The sequence below is a fragment of the Mastigoproctus giganteus genome, chromosome 7 (genome assembly GCF_048544385.1).
Source record: "Mastigoproctus giganteus isolate SK-2022 chromosome 7, ASM4854438v1, whole genome shotgun sequence".
Taxonomy (NCBI): Eukaryota; Metazoa; Arthropoda; class Arachnida; order Uropygi; family Thelyphonidae; genus Mastigoproctus; species Mastigoproctus giganteus.
Genome location: NC_143581.1, coordinates 47,358,407 through 47,378,462, shown reverse-complemented (window position 1 = coordinate 47,378,462; position 20,056 = coordinate 47,358,407). Strand labels below are relative to the sequence as shown.

The following is a 20,056-nucleotide window of genomic DNA, read 5'->3' as shown; positions in this document are numbered from 1 at the left end:
ATCCAGTGGATCTAAATTTGAAAAGCGTGCAGGCCATGCATTTCACCCAACTCTACCAATACAACGGCCAGGAAGGATACTCCATCAAGAAATTATCGAATAGTAAGATTAAAATGTGCGCTTGGAGTCCCAACATGAATAAAGCACATTTGAAGGTGTTTCCAGTAATGCAGGTGGGTTGGCCATTCATCGTACGTAAATAGCAGAAGAAATAGACCAATCGGGTAGTCGTCAAAGAAACCCGCCAGATGCTCCAGTTAAACTACTACAGGGTGATAATATGAGGATTTTTCTTTCCCATTAGGTTTGTTGTGGAAATTCATAATGGCGTCTCTTATGAATTGTCATTCATCTGAGTGCAGAAAAGAAGGTTCAATGCATTCGTTGCACGTGATATGGGTATGGTTGCAGCTCACGAAGTTTCCCATATAGTTGGAAGTGCAACGCCTAATACTACCGCTACGTTCCTCGATCGAGGCCTCCGCCTGTTCCTCAAAAAGCAGGTGTTCGAGAAGTCCTTCTTCCCTACTCACCAGTAACAGGCAGAACGGATCCTCTCTCTCGAAGGCATCGATAGACGGCTGCAAAATGTATTCTTGGCTGGATATCGTCTCTGAGGAAAAGTTTTCCCTTTAGAGAGACGCTGAGTGTCCCTGCTGTTTCCATTAGTTCTTTCGTAAATGAAATTAATGTCTTAATTACCGATTATTCATGGTCAAGGTAAAATATTACACGTGGACTTAAAGTGACAATAGGAATAGTGATTCATTTACTGGTAACTTCAGAAAAACTAATGAACAGAACAACCGATGACTCTGAGAACGGTTGCCTCGCCCAGGAGGAGATGGATTCGTTCCCAAATTTACATGCATGTGTAACGTCAAATATGCGAATAATTCAAATTTATCTATCGTCTTAGTTATTGGCAGGCGTGTTTATCTTCACTCTGTGAATAAAAGAAAAAGCAGGCTATAACTCGGAAGATAAGTGTTTTCGGATCAATGTTCTTTTTTCATCCTTATGCTCAATTGAACACGCTTCCGATGTTTCAGAGACCTTTTAAAAAATACCTTGTATATAGCGATTTTCAATTTCGTTAGGTTTTTTTCTAAACTAGTGAAATCCAACTAAAACGTACTGTATGAGTATGACGAGCGAAAATTCGTTTGCTCTTTCTTTCTTTCGACCCCAACTTGAAATTTGCTGCGGTCTTTTCGCGTGAAGACTCGCTGACATGCATAAAACTGTTCATTTACTACCACAGTGGTAAGCTGCCCATCAAAGCGAAGTTTTCAGCTGGAGCGACACTATGTACCGTTGTTGTGGGTGGTCTCAAGGATGCCAGAAACATGAAACATCGAGGCCAGGATGGGGAAGCTACAGTTAAATAATTAAAATTAAACAGTGGATTTTTTATACGTTTAGATTAGCGAAAATAGTTTGTTTAATTGGTTTGAGGCTACAGCGTTTTCGCTGCACTGTGGCCATATTTGAAAAAACAGAGTACTACTGTAGTATTTTCGAAGATATGGACAGTTAAAATACAAATATTTAATTATTCATTTTGCTAGCCTGTAGTTGGGCTATCGGCCAAGTTGATAAATTGATGATTGCTTACCGTACCATTCAGGGCAATTCTTATGGCTCAGGAAAGGGGTAACGCATCCAGGTCTCTGATTGAAAAGCCCCAAATCCAAACAAATGAGGTTCTCTCGGTCCTAGCAAGGACGATCAGGTGGCCAACATTAAATCTTGGCCCTCAGTCGTCGAACTATACCACCGGCCCTAATAGAATCCATAATACGCGATGCTCCTCCATAGAATGTTATTTATTTAAACACTCACATTATATTCATTTGAAATACAAATATTTTATCAATTTTTCTTTAAATGCCTTTGTTATTCAACTGTTACATATTAACCGGAATCCGTGTTCTGTACAATTTTTCGGTACTTGAAACGCTTTCCTCTTCTTAAGTGAAGGGAAGAAATTTAGACATCAACCCACTGGATTCACCTACGCCTGAAACCTTCTGACAGATCATAATTCTGACACCACTTTAACTGCGGCATTCCCAACATTGGTGCGCTCATCGCTGGACTGGTGGTGGCGGCGGGGGAACGGGGGTGCTCGTGCAGAGATGACTCAGACAACGTACGCCTCGGGTGGGGGAAGGCGGGAGGTAGGGGGAGTTGTGATTGGTATGGCAAAGGCTGTTGTACAAGGATCAGTGCGGCCGCTTCTGTTCCCATAAGCGACCACCCCCCTTTAACCCCCCACTTCACTCGGTTGCCTACGGATATCTTCATTAGCCGCTGCCCCGTGAGTTGTCCGTGTCCAACTGTTACACTGAGCGTGGGGAAGCTGGAGTAACTTTGCAGAGAATAGTCTATAAATTAGTTCGGGAGAATACCTGAAAACACCTTAGGCCTGTCGCTGTATAATAAATGCTCGCTCTCAAAATTCAAAGCATTGTGTCTTGTCTGACCTCAACTGTTTTTTTCAGTCTGCACTTGTTAACACAAGGAAGTAATTCAAATGCTTGCTGATAGTCGTATGAACCAGCTTAAGCGTGTTTTTTTGTTTTGTTTTTGTTTGTTTTTTTTACCCACTTGAACTAATTTTTAAACTTCGTTTGTCAGGACTGTTTGGAAATGTGGCTGGGTGGGGATCAGATTTTCTAACAAAAAGTTTCTTCACATCCAGATATGAACAAAAATGGTATATAATCCATTCAAAAGAGGTCAGTCAAGCTAGTTAATGACCCGTCTTACAAACGTCTCAATTTTCTGCCTTATAGATGCAAGGCATACAGCAGAAAAAATTTAGATCTTCCGCGGACATTTTCCTTCTGAATTAACATCTGTAATTCCCCCCACTCTTCGAAACCAGTTCGAACACATGCCTCAACCAGTCAACATCCACTTACTATCCAACTTCAAACTCATAAAACCAAATTTCCGTTTTTTGAAACGACTTTCTTCACAAATATCCTGTCTTTTCAGCCTTCATGCACGGTACCAGTACTTTAGAGTACTAAATATTATGGGTTCTAATAGCTTTCTTTCTTACGTGAGGTTTTCATTAAAAAAGAGGAAAAGTTGTTATATACGCTACGTATAGGTGGTTTTAAAATAAACTTCTTCGCCGTGATTTTATGTTTGTTTGAAACTGATTTATTGCCTTATACTGTAAGTGGAAGTATAAATATGTTTGCTCTTTTGATGAAAAAGTTGAAATATTTGAGAAATTTAAAAACTTCAAATCGGATTTCGTCTGCGATCTTACATTTTTTTTTCTTTATTTTTATTTTGCAGATCCATAGCGACCAGATGCCCTTCAAGTGCGATTACTGTCAACGTCTATTCAAGCACAAACGTAGCCGAGATCGCCACATCAAGCTACACACTGGAGATCGGAAATATCGATGCCCGCATTGTGAGTCCGCATTCTCGCGCAGCGACCATCTGAAAATTCACATGAAAACACACGATAATGCCAAGCCTTTCCAGTGTACCGTGTGCAATCGGGGATACAATACAGCTGCCGCACTTACCTCCCACATGCAGAACCACAAGAAAGATTCTTCCACCCCTAACAGTCCTTATACGAACCAGCATTTTCGTTGCCTACAATGCACAGCATCCTTTTCGAGTGCGAGGGAACTACAGGTAAGAAAAAAATCTCGTGTATATCTTTAATTAAATCTTATACTGCCTCTCCCCCCCCACCAAAGCTTTCGAACTATGCTAGTATCGCCCATAATTGTTCAGTGCCAGATCTCCAGTAGTGTTTTAATTAATTCGAGAATAGACTTGTGGATTAACTTAAATAGTCTTATAAAGATTCTTAAAGGCCAGTGACTTTAATACGTTTTTAAACTTAAACAAAAAAAAAATCTCTCCCCCTGTGTCGTCTCTTATGACACTCAGCTCTTCACTCTCAACACTATCTCAGTCATCTGGCTGTAGGTCACCTTCAAGGTCATTTCTCCCTATGGAGTGCGCTCCAAACTTCTTAGATGCCGATTCGAATTTCATCTTACCACATGGCTAGCTACGCATACTCTACAAGGTCACGCTGGAGGGAAGGGGACTGTTAGTACATTAGGCTAGTTATTTCTTGTATGGCTCTTATTCTAATTGCTGGTATCATCACCTAATAACAGAAGATACCCCATACCAAAAATTTTACGTTCTTGGTACTCTTTGATACAAGCTTGATAAATCGATGCTCAATAAAGTGATCTCATCGATAAGCGAAATTTATTTGTGACCTTTAAAGAGGAATTGAGTTAGTCGCAAGCGTAGAGTTTGTTTCCGTTTTCCTTCTCGATTAGACAAACTAGCCTCAGAACGCATTTCGTTGATACCGTGTATTCTGTGTTGAATCCAGGGAGATGACCGGGAGCGAGTTCCCCCCCTCCCTGGTGGATTTCCCCCCCCTGGTGGAACAAAATTACCCTCCCTCCCGATAACCGGCGAAAAATAATGTTTATTTTAATATACGTTCCAAGACCTCGGACGTTGAAATGTTCGTCGCATTTTTTGTTTAATTTAAATCGAAATTTTCTTCTTACTGCGCTCTTTAGGGTCCATATTATCAGTTTACACACTGTCATAATTATAAAACACGAATTCAATAAATTTATGTCAAATAAACACAACACAAAAAAGTACATCAATTAAAGCTTCCCAGAGTGTGGTTCGCGAAAGGTTTCAGATGGTACTCGGCAAAAATAAATCACTAAAATTCAAAAGACACGAAATAATAGTAATAATACAATCCCCCCCCCCCAAGTTTACATTCTCCCCACTCAGGTGCAAACGCCCTGGATTCAACACTGCGTGTATCAATGATGGCTTGCTGCCGGATTGATGTGGTGGGTAGCGTGTTTGCCTATGAAATAAATGTCGCTTGTTCGAATCCCACCTCCAGTATGGCTGGTGCGATTGTCCAATATCATTTTTAATATGATTTCACCAATCGCATCTCCAAAACTCTGTTTGGTACTCATCATGAAGGCCTCTAAAGGAAATCGAACAGGTTAGCCACGCCTGAAAAGGAAAAAATATTACTCATAATTTCACGATATCAGTACCTACCACCCTTTGAAAATTACTAGCAACGTCCATGTTCTTTATTCATGTTTATCATATAACCAATGCCTTAAGTGGGAGCTTACGCTGTCCCTCTTGTTCCAGAATTTCTGAAAAGAAGAAGAAAAAGTAATGGAAAATGCGATTTGTTGCTTTGCTGAGTAAACATTAGATTACTTAATCCTAGAATTTTTCATGCATATTTCTTCCATTTTATTTGTGAAACAGTAAGTTAAAGGGAAAAAAACAAAAATTTGAACCTCAAACTTTCAGCTTGATTTCCTTTGAACGTTCCAGAATTTCTGAAATGCAGGACACTTTATTATAACGATTTCTCGTTAACAAATAATTCTAAATTGGTCTCAACGTGCTTAAATATCCCGATTTTGCTCACTTGATAACATATATATACGTATATTATATAGGTGACTCTAGCGCCATCCTTTGGCGAAATTTGAAATAAATCGCTTTTAATGCAATAAAGTGGATTGTTGTAGTTATTCTAAATTGGGAATTCTGATATTTTAAACTCGTTAATTGTCTACAGAAACTATTTGCTCCTCCATTGCGGCTGTTGATTGATAAGCGCCTCATTGTGTGGATATAAAAAAATGAGATAATAATACGAAAAAGGTCAAATCAATGTAGAGCAGTATCCAAGGCAAAAAATGTGCCTTTTCTATACATTTTGTATTAGTAAGGTCACTACTACATGAAATCGGACTTTTTTTCCTCCCTTTTTGTTTTTTTTTGCATCATTTAATTACGTATTTTATTCTCGAACCCTTACCACCTGCAGTCTCTTATGAATGCGTTTCTCTATCAACCATTTCTCTCTTCTGAAGCATCTTGATTATTTAGATGTTTTTTTCTTACCAGAATGATTTTTTGTTTCAGAATCATATAGCAAGCCATAGAGAGGGCAGCGTTTCGCCTGGCGATAAACCCATCCAGTGTGGCTTTTGTTCTCATGTCTGTTATAGTACCGAGGCATTCCGCCAACACGTGGATCATGTCCATTCCCTGGAAGCTCAAGGAAAATGTCCAGTTTGTCAAGAAGTTTTTCATTCTATCGAATCTCTCAATCAGCACAGAAAGGTGAGTTCACGTAGGCCGTAGCACCTTATAATAAATTAATTACTATATTTGAAATTCGAGGGTGTGTGTGTGTGTACGTACCCTTTATGAGCGGATCAAATTTGGTCAAAAAAAAAGTTAAAACGATTACGTGTACTAATTAAAGGAACAGATATTATAGTTTGTTAATGTAGCCAGTTTCTTAGAAGCCTTGTACTATTTGTGTGTCGTTTAGCCAATATTTCCCCACCCTATGGAAATTTCTAGCGTCGTACGCGCAATATAATCTATATTTCTTGGAGATCTAACATTAAATACACTTTAATCTTAATATTGAATATAATAAATACATTATAATAAAAGAGGGTACATTTAAATACCACCGACACTTCTATATAGAGGTGCTCCAGTAAAGGTTCTGAAAAGAAAAAAATGCTTTAAACTTATGAACTTATTGTATTTATCTAATAAACTTATGTCAGAGCTAGGTTTGTTATGCCATGTAATTAATAACATTAAAAACAAGTTAAGAAATATAACTATATGAGCTGAATCTTTAATACAAATTGGATAGACAGCAGGCCAGCAGTTTTGTCGATCGCGATCGACTGGTCAGTCACAAAACATATTTTGGTCGATTGTGATACACAGAAATAATAATACTCCATAGAACTCCCACACTGGGTGGAAAAGACCTGAGTTCGAATCCAATCAATGACACAAGGAATTTTTCTTGGCCTTTTTCACAACGTGGCGAAATTGACTTCCTCAGGCGAGGTTTTTCCTCCCGGAAACTCGCTTTTTTCTTCCAACAAACATAAATATTACGTACGTCGCAATGTAGACTAAGTCGCTGTTGCGCCTAAAACTGCAACAACAAATGACAAACTGCAATGTATCTTTAACATTTTTTTTATTTTTTAAATTAAAGTATGTTGCAGCATATAATGAAACTATACATTTTTTTTTATTAATTGTATCAACGATTGCCTCTTTTTCATGATTGCATTTTTTTTTTCTCGACAGATCCATGAAGAAAGTGTAGACATGAAGGATGCGTCTTTGTCAACCAAGTTGGCTTGCGGTTTCTGCTCACTGTGCGACTTCCCAACTTTCGAGTCTCTGCAGATTCACATGCAGGCAGTGCATGTGCCAGTAACGCCAGTCAGTGACATTCAGAGTGCTCCAATAAGTCCCCGCTCACCTTCGCAGTCTCCATCATCATTAGCTCAACAACCAATAATCGGTGCCAATTTTGACTGTGAGTACTGCACCATGAAATTCACAACGGTGCATGCTCTACAGAAACATACCCTGACAGTTCATAGTTTTACCGACGTGTTATCAAGCAGTCGAGAAAACGTCTACTGTTCTCAGTGCAATAGAGGATTCTCCAGTTCGAGTGCCCTTACGGAGCATGTGAAAACGGTGCACGAGAGAGATCTCAACGATGGCGCTCCACCTGTCGTCAAAGAGATGTCTGAAAAGCAGTTGCAACAAGCAAGGAACAAGGCCTGCAGTCCTCGCCAGCCGACGAATCTTCCCGAAGTTCCAATTTCCTTGTTCAATGGCACCACCCCACACTTCCCAAATCCCGGAACCCTTTTGTGTAGTCAGTGCAATGCGGCCTTTCCAGAGTTCGAATCTTTCCGCACCCATTTGAAAACCCATCTGGATGCGGTGGTACAAAAGTTCACGTGCAATGAATGTGAAGGGGAGTTTGCCACAGAAGACCAACTGGACGTGCACGTAATGAATCATTTCCTCTCCACAACAACCGAGTACGGCTGTCAGTGCTGTTTGAAGTTGTTCTCGAAGCCAGACGAGTTACAAAAGCATCTAATGGACATTCACGCCCATCATCTCTTTAGGTGTGCCCTCTGCAAAGAAATGTTCGACTCGAAGGTGAGCATTCAAGTTCATTTTGCCGTAAAACACAGCAACGAGTGCCGATTGTTGAAGTGTACTTCGTGTAATGCCATCTATCGGACAGATGCAGAGTTCCAGTTGCATGTGAAAGTTGCTCACCTGTCCAAGTTGCAGCCATTCCGTTGTCTGCTGTGTGATCAGTACTTCCCCACCGAAGTGCAACTCCAATTCCATCTCCACTCTCATAAAAAGCAGTTCGCCTGCAACTTTTGTGATGAAGCTTTTCACGTAGAATTCCTACTTGAGCGACATATCCAAGCAAAGCATGCTGAAGAAAACTCATTAACGCCAAATGATAACTCAGATGAAAACGACATCGTGCACAACTTGAGCCTTAAGTCTCGGGTTCGCAACGATTCAGAATTGTGTTCCCCAGGTAGTAAAAAACAGATTCGTTGCGATGTATGCGATTCCACTTTTAATTCGGAATCCTCTTTGAATATTCACCGTAGGCAGGCGCACAACATCAGAACATCAGGGTCGCAGAAGTCTGGACAAACCACACTCAGTCTTTTCTGTGCCTACTGCAATGAATCGTGTAAGTCCAGAACCGAGTTGGAGAACCACATGAAAGCTCACACTGTTACTCCCAGCAAGCAGAAGTGCAACATCTGCGATGAGGTGTGCCACTCGGCCACGATGCTGGCAGAACATAAATTAACTCACTGTAAGGTAGTGACTGGAAGCATGTGTGTCACTTGCCGATTAACTCTGAAGAGCGAAGATCAGTTTTATCGCCACCTGCAAGAACACAACAACCATGGTCTCCCAATGCCTTGCGTGGTATGTCGACAAACGCTAATGTCAGACGTCGAGGCTCAACTGCACGCAAAATTTCACCTGAAGAATACAGAACCACAGTATTCTTGTTGTGTTTGTGGTCGGCACAGCGATGTCAGTAACTTGATCATCACCGGAAAACACGATGGAGTCCACACCTACATGTGCAAAGAGTGCTTCCATTCAAAGAGTGATGATTTAAGATGTTTGGATTGTCTAGTGAAATTCGAGAGTCCAGCAGAGCTTGAAAAACATCGAGTAATCCATAAAAAGACATACCAATGCATTAAATGCCAGATGTCATTCGACACCGAAGCAGAAATCCAACTACATGTGACCAGCCACGTGCTTCAAGAGGGCACTAACCATGACTGTAAACTGTGTCCAAAAGTTTTTGATTCACCAGCTAAACTTCAATGTCATCTCATCGAGCACACCTTTGAGGGATGCTCTAGTTACACCTGTTATATGTGTAGTGCGGTGTTCACCTCGCCCCATTTAATCCAGCAACACATGCTCGAACATGGACTCAATTCGAGGCCATATGACTGCTCTCATTGTCACCAACGTTTCTTCTTCAGGTCGGAACTGGAAAACCACACTTTTGTGCATCAGGAAATCGTTCTTTCCGCCACCCATTTGCAATGTCCTGACTGCAGCAAAGTGTTTACCAGTGTAGTCAATCTCAATAACCATCGGAAGATTCACGAGCAGAAGAGCGGTGCCCTCAAATGTTCCCTGTGCCCAGAAGTGTTCTACAGCTCCGCAGACATGCAGCAACATCATTTCCAGCATCACAGTGACAGCGATTTACACGAGGGAAAGAAATGTTTTCCTTGTAATGAGTGTGGTAAGGTGTTTCCTTGTATGAGCAATCTTCAAGGTCACATGCGTATCCACACACAAGGAACAAAGTACACCTGTCCAGAATGCAATAAGGAGTTTGCCCTATCTCGAAACCTGAACATTCACATGCGTTCCCACAGTGGAGAAAAACCTTACGAGTGTCCAATCTGCAAGAAGAGGTTTGCCAGGAAAGAGAACAGGAAAGCGCACTTAAAATCGCATACGGGCCAAAAGCCATTTATGTGCCCGCACTGTGGGAAGACCTTCTCGCGAAAGTGTCACGTAAAAGAACACATGCGTATCCATATCACCTCGACAACTCATCCGTGCGAGATGTGCACAGAGACCTTTTCTTCGATGCGTCAACTGAGGCGCCACTTGGTGGACGTGCATCAGAAACACTTCGACTACGTATGTTCGGTGTGTGGCGACGTATTCGAGCAGGGAAAGAGTCTCGACCATCACATGCACAAAGACCACGAAGTGCGCACGACGAATGTCGAAGAAATCACTCCAGATGACCTCTCGGAATCGTCGCCAGGTCACAGCTCAACTTCAGCAGACACCAAAGACCTGGAAAGCAGTGAATGTAGTAGTTTAGTAGAAGACGAAGGGGACACTAGGGACTCGCCGGTATCCATTGCCGATGAATGTACAGTCCCACCACCAGAGGTTGCTGCATAAATAAAAAAAAAATATATATATATATATGAAGAGAAGAAAGAAAGAAAAACAGTTCTATTCAGACGTTGGCATCTTTTGAGTTTCATGAAACCTGTTCACCAGATGTCGCCGCACCTTCTTTTAGTGGCTTATATATGTGCGTGTCTGTCTGTCTGTCTGTATAACTCCTGCTAGAGGTCGCTACTAGCAACAAAAGGAACGGTGCTACATTCTTGTAAGTGGCCTTCAAAATGACCTTAATTTTCGTGGCTACGGCCGATCCTGACCATCTGAACTAATGTGTATATAATGAGATCTCATCTATTTATACCTTGATGTAAATACGTTTTCTACAGGGCTTCCTTTCCCCCACCCTCATGATAGGGGTAGCTAGATAGGTAGGCAGGAGGTTTTGACTTATTTATTTTTTTCCTTTTCTCTGGAGAACCTGCGGTTTATTATTTTTTTATTTTTTATTATTATTATTTTTTTTACTTGCGTTAATAATCGGATTTGTGAAGCCAACGACATTTGAGCAAAATCAAATTTCGTTTTTTTGTTTTTCTTTATTTTTCCTGTTTTTTATTTTAATTTTTTTATTATTTTTTTTTATGTTTTGAAGAACTAATTTCTGCCTCTCTCTTCCCCCCCTCCAGGGGGAATTTAGAATATCCAAAACTTACGAGAATCCTCTAGTTCTTATATAATTAATAAAATACTAAGTTTCTTAAAAATATATAGAAAAATTGTTCATCTATAAAATTGTTATTGTAATTGTTCTTCAATTCGAATGTTAAATATTAATGAAATGTTATGGAAAGTTTTTTGTTCATCGGAAACAATCGATGTTTTCATTTCAGGAGCCAAGAAAAACCAATAGTTGGCTTACTTCTTAGTGAAAGTTGGAACCCTAAATTTTTTGTTTGTTATTGTTACTTTTTGTATATGACAGCTAAACGAGATGTCGAAAAGAAGCTCATTTGTTTTTCGAGAAATAAAATTTTTTCAGCATCTGATATTGTGTTTTAGTCAGCAAGTACATAAACATCAAAGCATGCATGCATATATAAAAAAAAAAAGCAAAGATAAATGATATCATCAGTTTAATGTGATTGATATTGATCATATTCCATAAAATCTAATTTTAAGGTGAATATTGCGGGAATGTTTCTCAGAATGTCTCAGACATGGCATTGGCAGTGCCTCTTGCATGAACCTCCTGAGGTTCCCACCACTCACTCACAGCTGGCTGATTAGAAAGGCAGAAAATAATTCACTGTCCAACTGAGATGCCTCATACAGTTTTCCGCTTCCAGGAGTCCGAATCTTTGCTCTGGAGGCTAAGCATGGTTTTGGACACTTCGGGTCTTTAAGCAAAGGGTGATATTGCACTGGGCCAAGATAGTAATCTACCACCTAGTAATGTCTTGCGTCACAGAGGCTGACCATTCTTTTGATTCCACAGTTCACTTCTTTCTTCTGCTAAATTGTTCTGACTCTGCTGTTTCGAAAGAGTGGAGTCAGAAGAACTTTGCTTTCAATAGAAAAACTGTTTTCTATCCCGATTCCAGTATACAAAAACTATTTCTGTACGATCCCTACTTGACCTAATTTGAGTTAAATTCGGAAAGCTTTTGTCTTTAAGAATCCGTGCAAAAAAATAAAATCAAATGTAACATCTCTCTTTTAGTGCTATCGCTTATTCAGTAAACTTCGTCACTTAGTGTGAACTGCTCTTGCAAATTTCAGTTATGTAGTGGTCATACAGCGCTTGCTTAAGTCGGTGACCAGTTTGACTAATTTAGAACAGCTGAGAGTGAATAGAGATAGAAAATGCCCAGTTTAGGTACAGCCGGAAACTATGCTTTTAAATCTACGATTAATTTTTTCCATTAACAGTAACTTACTGACGCCCACAAACAATAGATTTAATTTCACACAAACAATAATTTTGTCACTATTATAAATAGTCGTGCAATGCTTACCAGAGCCTTCGTGGGTAGCACAGTTGGTAGAATCGCCGTCCTCCCCACACCAGGTCGAAAAAACTAGAGCTCAAGTCCCGTCGATTATGTGAGGAATTTTTTGGGCCTTTTTCACAACATGGCTGAGTTAGTTGGTCTTAGGCCGGGTTAGCATGATTTTTCCTCTGGGGAACTCTGGTTTTTCATCCAGCAAACAGAAATCGAGTAATTTACAGATAGTATACACGGAGCAATGTGCCCTTAGTCGCTGATGCTCCTAAAACCCCACTACAACAACAATGCTTCAGCTACATTGACAAGTTATAATGACTGCAAAAATGATAGAAATCAATGCATGTAAAGTGACGAAGATTGCACGTTCCTCGTTATAATTCCTCATCCAAAACTGCTCACCCTCTAAGTACGAACCCTCGTGAGTAGCACAGTTGGTAAGATCGCCGTCCTCCCCACACTGGGTGAAAAAGACCTGAGAAACCCATAAAAAGGCATTTTTATGAATCTTTTTCACAACGTGGCTAAATTGGTTGGTCTCTGGCCAGGGTAGCATGGTTTTTTCTCCCGGAAACTGTGCTTTTTCATCCAGCAAAACAAAATCAATGTTAGAACACAAATTACAGACAATATGCACGGAGCAAAATGGCCTTAGTTGCCAATGCTCCTAAACCAATAACAACACTAGTTACGAGTACTTCAACCACTTGTACACCTCTAAAATTTTAAAATCCGATACCTCTCAATCCCCGAGGGTGTCGGATTTTATTATTATTATTTCTATAACTCAGCTTTTATTTCAAAAAGAAAAATTTCAGTAAGCTTTATCCCAGTGAAATGGTTGTTCAAACTGTCAAATATGAACAAGCGAAGTTGTCTTTTAAGAACATAAGCATTGACCCTTCTAATAAAATGTATTTATTTTATATAGTTTAATTTTACCAGAACTGTCTATATATACACACTGAGTGCACTGTCGAAAATACGAGAACTATGATTTTACTTGATAAATAAATTGCCTTTCTACATCTTGCTTGTCCCTTATCAATGATTTGTCCCTGATATGAACATCTTCTGTATGGAATTAACAGCGTTTAACACTTGGAATTCAGATAGCTGTAGGCTCTCGTCTAAAAAAATATTCCAACCCAACCTAATGATAATCACGAAGAGTCTTTCAGAGATAAGAAACGAGTTCAAGGGCTTCGTCATCTGAGTGGAAGCTGTATCTCTATGTAAGAACATGGTCTTGCACCATCATTAGTTTGTCAGTGTTGACATCAACGCCACCAAGGAAGAAAATCGGAAGCGTGCAGTTATCACAGAATATTGGTGACCGTCTGGGTATTTGCATATCTAATGAAAGTGACGAATACTTTGAGTTTCTTAGCTAACTCTTCTAGAGGATTCATTATTCTGATTATTATTATAAATGTTGTGTAATTAATTGGGGAAATTTCAGTCCAATGATATATGTATAATGCGGATTATTTAAATTCGACTTTTCCCTTTTGGCCACGCCTGTTATAACCTTTCAAAGTCAAATTTTCATTTTATTTTACAAATATTGTATAATAATGTTGCCTAAGAGGGCTGACGAATAGTGTTTCCAATGATCGTCAAAATAAATCAACATACAGAGGTTAAGTTGATATCAGTCTCTATATGGCTAGCAAAACAACACTACTCGAATATTTCTATTTGCATTTTTGAATGGAATACCTTTGTTCGTAAATTGTACACTTGACAAGATGATGCTAAAAATTAAAGTGCTTTGCCACTGTCATAATGTAGTGCTACTAAAACATGGCAAATGAGCGCACATATAGACAAGTCAGTTAATGTACAGAGTACGTTCATTTAAGGCGCGTTAGCAAATAATTCATGATTCGTGATTTACATATTCCCATTCATTCCTCCAATCAGCGCACAGAAAATAATATAATATAATATAAAATATGGTATATGAATAGCCTATGTGATATGTATGAAAAAAAAAAAAGAAAGAATTGCCGGATTTATATTGGTCCAATTTTAATAGAATTTGGGAAGGCTCAATAAATATTTCCAAAGGAGCAAAATATAAAATTTCATACGCTGATAGTCGCGTTATTAAATGCGGATGAAGGGACAAAGAAATGATAATTGCCAGATTTCTATTGGCCTGATTTTAATAAAATTTGCATCAGCTCGACAGCTTTTTTATAAATGAGCTAAATATAAAATTTTATGAAAACCATCCATTAGGAGTCGAGTTATTACATGCGGACCGACATGGTGAGAACAATAGGCGCATTATGCAAATACGCTTAAAAATAATCAAAAACGTTCAAAGGAAGCTTAACATTGCAGATTTTTTGATGCTGCCGATAAAACATGAAAAATCACATAAAAGTAAAACACAAGGGCAAACGCGATTACTTTTCGATTTAATTTCAGAATGAATGCCTCTAATTGCATTTCAGAAACGTCATACCTCTAGATTCACCCATTTTCGCAAAAGAACAGCAAATAGTTAGCTTATACGTGATTTTTCCCCCATCCCGATTAAAAATTTCATCAACGACGCCAAAAACTTCCCAGCAATTGAACCTGGCCCTCGACCTGTCCCAGAGCAAACCGACATATCACCATTGGCGTCGTGTGCATTCAGAATCCAGTTCTCAATGCCATTCATGCAATATATACAAAAAAATAACTCTATTCTGCAACAAGTAGATATTCGCCATTTGTGCGCTGATGTAGAACTGATGTTTTTAAATTGTTTATTCTTTAACTCTTAACGAAAAAGCAAGCAGGTACTATTCAGTTTTGTTCTATGAAATAAGCCATTTTAAGCAGCACAAATGACAGGCCTGAAACTTAAGTATAACAACTTGTTCTATTACATGAATTTACTTCATAGAATGTGCGAGTGATTAAATGTGTGTGATCGCGTGTTAAACAAGCATTGCATTTCCTTCATTAGCACTACAAATGAGTAAGTTCATGAAGTTAAATCAAACATTGAAATGAAACATTGCACTGTCTTAAAATCACCCGTATTGACGTCTGTTCAAATTGATCTTCCAGCAAGTGCCTAGCCACTTTATTAGGACTATGAGGTAAAAGCGTGTCTGGCTGCCGTTGGGCCAAATCGTTGCTTCAACACGGCGTGGTATGGAGTCAACAAGGTGTTAAAGTGACACGACGAACGTTGGAACATCACTTAACAAAACTCTTCAATTCTTGGAGTGACATGAGCAGAGGATTTGTTGCGGACACTCTTTTCCAGTTCATCGTACAGATGGCCAATGGGATTTTCCAGAGCAGAAGACATCTTCCTCGTGTTCCTCAAATTGCGTCTTTCACATATTTCGCGAGGTAGGTGGTACCTGATCTGCAATACTGTTTTGATATGTTCTGGCGTTCACGCTGCTCTCCATTGGAATCAGGGGACCAAGGGCTATGCCACGAAAACATGCCCACCGCCATTACACCTCATCCAGCAACCTGTACTAGCGATACAGAACAAGATGGCCCACTGTCTCGTGTGGTTTCCTTCATGGGTGCGCTGTTCCATCGACACTGAAAAGCGTATATCGGGACTCATCAGACCCCATCCATCCTTTACATTCTTAGTACTTTCCGGTTGGTGTCTGAGATCAGTGGCTCCCATGAAGGTGTCCTACTTCCGTAGTGAATTCTTTTTAAGTTCTTCGCATGGTGAGGTTACTGATGCTTTTTGATATTCCCGTATTAAATATAGAGGTTAATTATTTCGTACTTTGGAAACGATCGCACTTGATAATCGGCTCCAGACGCTGAGATCCTCGCCCGCCACCTTATACAGTATTTTCAGCCGAGTATTCAAATGCGAGGCTACGGTACTACCGCGTTTGAGTTTACTGTGGTTTTAGCCTACTTGACTGCTAAATAGGTGATCTTGTATTCTCTGTATCTTGTAAATCCCTGTAACCCTATGTAGCCGTTCCGAAGTGTAAACTGAAAGATTTATTTATTAATTACCTTTCCTCCCGTAAAATAGTAATAAAAAAAAAAAGGACACTGTTGCCTGTTCGTTCACCATTACCGGTGAACTGGTCTGGACACTAGTCGCCGAATAGTTCCCCAATTATGCAAATCGAAGTGGTTTAACGATATGACCTCTTAGATTTACATATTTTAGCATCCAATCCAAACCTCCACTGTCCTAATAAAGTGGTCAACTAATGTTGTTCACTTTATTAGGACTTTATTAAATTTGAAAGGTGGCAAAAAGGAAAGTTTAAAAGAACTTTTAGGCTAATTGGTTCGGTCCATGATATTCAACATATTTTTTTTCAACATAAATTGCGATTTTTTAAATTTATTTTAACTCATTGTGGAGTTATTGATAAAATTTAATTTTTTATTGCCTTTGAACACCAGTGTATTTTATATGTTAGATTACATTTTTAATCGTATGCATAATCATTTTTTCATATTGGTTTGATGTCATGAAGATATTACATGAAGCCTGCTTCCATTGGACATCGGAAGTGGATTAAAATAGGCTTTTCTGAAGTCAAATGTCACTGCCGCTGTTTGAATTAGTACTTCATTGTTATTGAACACGACATTCCCTAAACAAAGAAATTACCCAAAGTATAATTCTCTTCACATTTCTGACTTACTGTCGTAGTAAACTTATTTGTCGAATGTATCAGCAATACCAATTCGTGTTACTACTTGGAATAGAAAATTGTACAAAGAAAGAATTTGTTGGACTCTGCATAGCGGCTGTAGTCGAACTAGTGAGCACCAGATGCATCTTTTCTCGGTTACAATGAATTCAATTTACAAGTTTGGTTTACTAATTAAGGTAATTGAATTAAAACTTAAAAGTAATAAGAACCAGTAAAAACAGTTAGTGCCACAGAGGAACTAAGTGTATGTATTAAACCACAATGTATATTAAAGGAAATTAAAACAAGTTATACTTTGATTAATATAATTATCAGATTTAATTAATACAATTAACATTAGCAAGAAGCCAAATAAGACAACGCTGAATAAAGGGCTATCTAAAAAAGGCGTTACACGAAGAATGTACGTAGGGATACAGCTAACATCCGATACAAACCCACGTTCAGGCAGCTTGAAAGCTGTTTAGCGTTTCGTATTGCTTCCAAACTTTCCCCTTCTCCCTCAAGTTGTGCAGTTATCGAGAAACTGCCCCCTTTTTACCTCCCATTGTCTGGTCCTGATGAGAGATGTCTGTATTATTCGTGTTACTACGGTGCCATATTTTGTTTATTTAAGAATTTGCCCGACATATCTGAAAGTTCAACATGAAAGTACATGTGTTTGAGTTGATCATTGTTCAAATCCATTTGATTGCAAAATACGGTTAATTGTCAAATGACTACTTTTAAACTTCTCTGACCTATATGGAGACTAAATGACTACTTGTAAACTCCTCTGAACTGTACTACCGTGCATAGTCCACAGTATAAACAGAACGTAATTGCTTTATACATATACAGTACTGTATTGATGTTTAGAAGAAAATGTGGCATCCACTACAGCTTAGTGAAAGCCGCCTTACTCCTATTCGGAAAAGATGCGATGTACCGTTCTCATCTCAATTAATGGAATTTTCTATGAGGGTTTTTCTTCACTTGGAATGGGTGAGCAGATCTCAGGTAGGATGAAATGTTCCCCAAGTATCAAAGAAACTTCATTTTATCGCTGACATTGGTTGCTTCTTGTAGTTTCCGATAAGTCATTCTAATTCCTTGTCTAAGGTTTGCGATATTATCTTACAGTACTTCAACAGCTGCCTTCATATATCAGTGGCAATTTCCATAATAATCACAATGAATTTATTCCCAAAAGTCAATTTGGTGAAATTTACTTCGATATGTGAAGAGCAATTGAGAAATCTCGCATAGAGATCTCTTTCTTAAACCCTTGGGTAAGCTGCCTGCTTCAATCCCTCCCTCTCATAACATTTTGCTTTTGGGGCACGACAGCAGTCATTCTGGGATGGAGTAACTCTTGGCCAGTTTGCCTTTGAGCCACCTCTTCTTTCTTCTGAATGTATTGCCATAGTCTTGATATTATCATTCTTGACACCTTAAAGGCTCTGATCACCTCAGGTGTGACTATCATGCCATCATCCTGCCACTAGCCATTTACCGCTCCCCACCTCCAGCCAGTTGTCTGTGTTGTATTGTATAGAAAGAGAAAACCCAATGAGATGAGTTCTATATCACATAAGATTAGAAATGAGTGGCGCTATTGCAGTATGTGTTTTTATAACCCACCTGATTTCCATGATCCTGACAATCGCATTCTTGCGACATATTTTGATTTAATAAACTTCTTCATTGCAGTTGAAAATGAAATTAAGGAGAAATACATATAACTACTTCGTGGCCCTCAACGGCAACAGTACCAGTGATTTAACATAGATTGCTAATAACAATATTCTATATAATATAGTAAATTAAACGAAGCCGACTATAAGAAATAATTCGCAAAGTAGAGCGCAAATGAGATAGAGCACGAGTTCCAAAACATACTGTACACTATGGTACTATGGAAATTGACTGTGTTGTATCAGCAAATCTTCTGGCACAACACTTGAATCCTTTCAAAAGAGGATTGTACTTGACGAAACTGTAGAGGGATCACCCTTTGTGACTCGGGTCATCAGTGAATTTTTGATAATCAGTGTATAGGGCAGAAGTACGCGTCAGCAGGTGAGACGTTGGAAGATTTTCTGCGGCAACCGTATGGTATGACACTTATTCGAATTGCTATTATATATATGTATATATATTCACATATCTATTTAAGTTGCATGCTCTATGCTCATACACCTGCCCAAGGGGTGTGCGTTTGCGACTGTCTACTGCACACTGAGACGGACGGATTCGAAACGCATGAGGAGAAATATTCCATTGGTACTCATCCCAAAAGTCAGAGTCAGTAATATCTCCCACTATTATTTTGAGTATTGTCATAAGAAGTGGAACAAAAATTCCTGTTAAACATGGTTTTGAAATCTAGTATTATTTAGTAATATTACTGAAGGAACGCTCCATTTCGTGAAAAGGGTGTGTATGCCTCATAAAGTGGCCATTTGGTGTATATACCTCAAAGAAGCTAGCATTCATCATATCATATCTGATTTCTTTGTGCGTTTTTGGGAGTGCGGTGGCAGCTGAGTCCAAGATTTCTGTAACATTAATAACAACTGTTAGAATATCATGATAAATATATTATAAAGTGATGTCTGGCTCTGACATATGCAGGAGATTGAGTTTTGCATACCTGCCTGACTGCATATCTTAATGAGTATGGCTTTAACCCATGCTAAATTACATCAGAATGGCAAATTTCATATAAAATTTTATACAGTTACGTTTTAAAATAAAAAAAAACATGGCTCCAAATTCAAGTTAAAATATATAGCTCTTAAGTTTAAAGTCCAGTCTTTTATTTTTCTATTATTTTTATTTTCTTTATCGCTGTTTTATTTATTATTATTTTTTTTTCTATTCAATAAAATTCACATATGCAATAAGTATCTCTCATGCATAAGAATCCAGCCAAATCCAGTTATGTCAAACTCAGGTTTAATACTTTCACTTTAATTATATTTAATATGCTCAGAAAGTGAGTGATTTTGGTTTTTATGGCGCATGAGCGACTAA

At 38.8% G+C, this 20,056-nt stretch overlaps 1 protein-coding gene across 1 annotated transcript in view; it reads left to right on the top strand.

Annotated features, from left to right (window-relative positions):
• LOC150082878 (uncharacterized) overlaps window positions 1-10,416 on the top strand; it is a 163,274-nt gene extending 152,858 nt beyond the window's left edge. Inside the window, exons 4-6 of the mRNA XM_090378308.1 lie at window positions 3,319-3,672; window positions 5,998-6,198; window positions 7,204-10,416. Of these exons, the coding sequence (XP_090234434.1) occupies window positions 3,319-3,672; window positions 5,998-6,198; window positions 7,204-10,416 (3,768 nt within the window). The remainder of the gene's footprint in view (window positions 1-3,318; window positions 3,673-5,997; window positions 6,199-7,203) is intronic.
• Window positions 10,417-20,056: the final 9,640 nt, after the last annotated feature.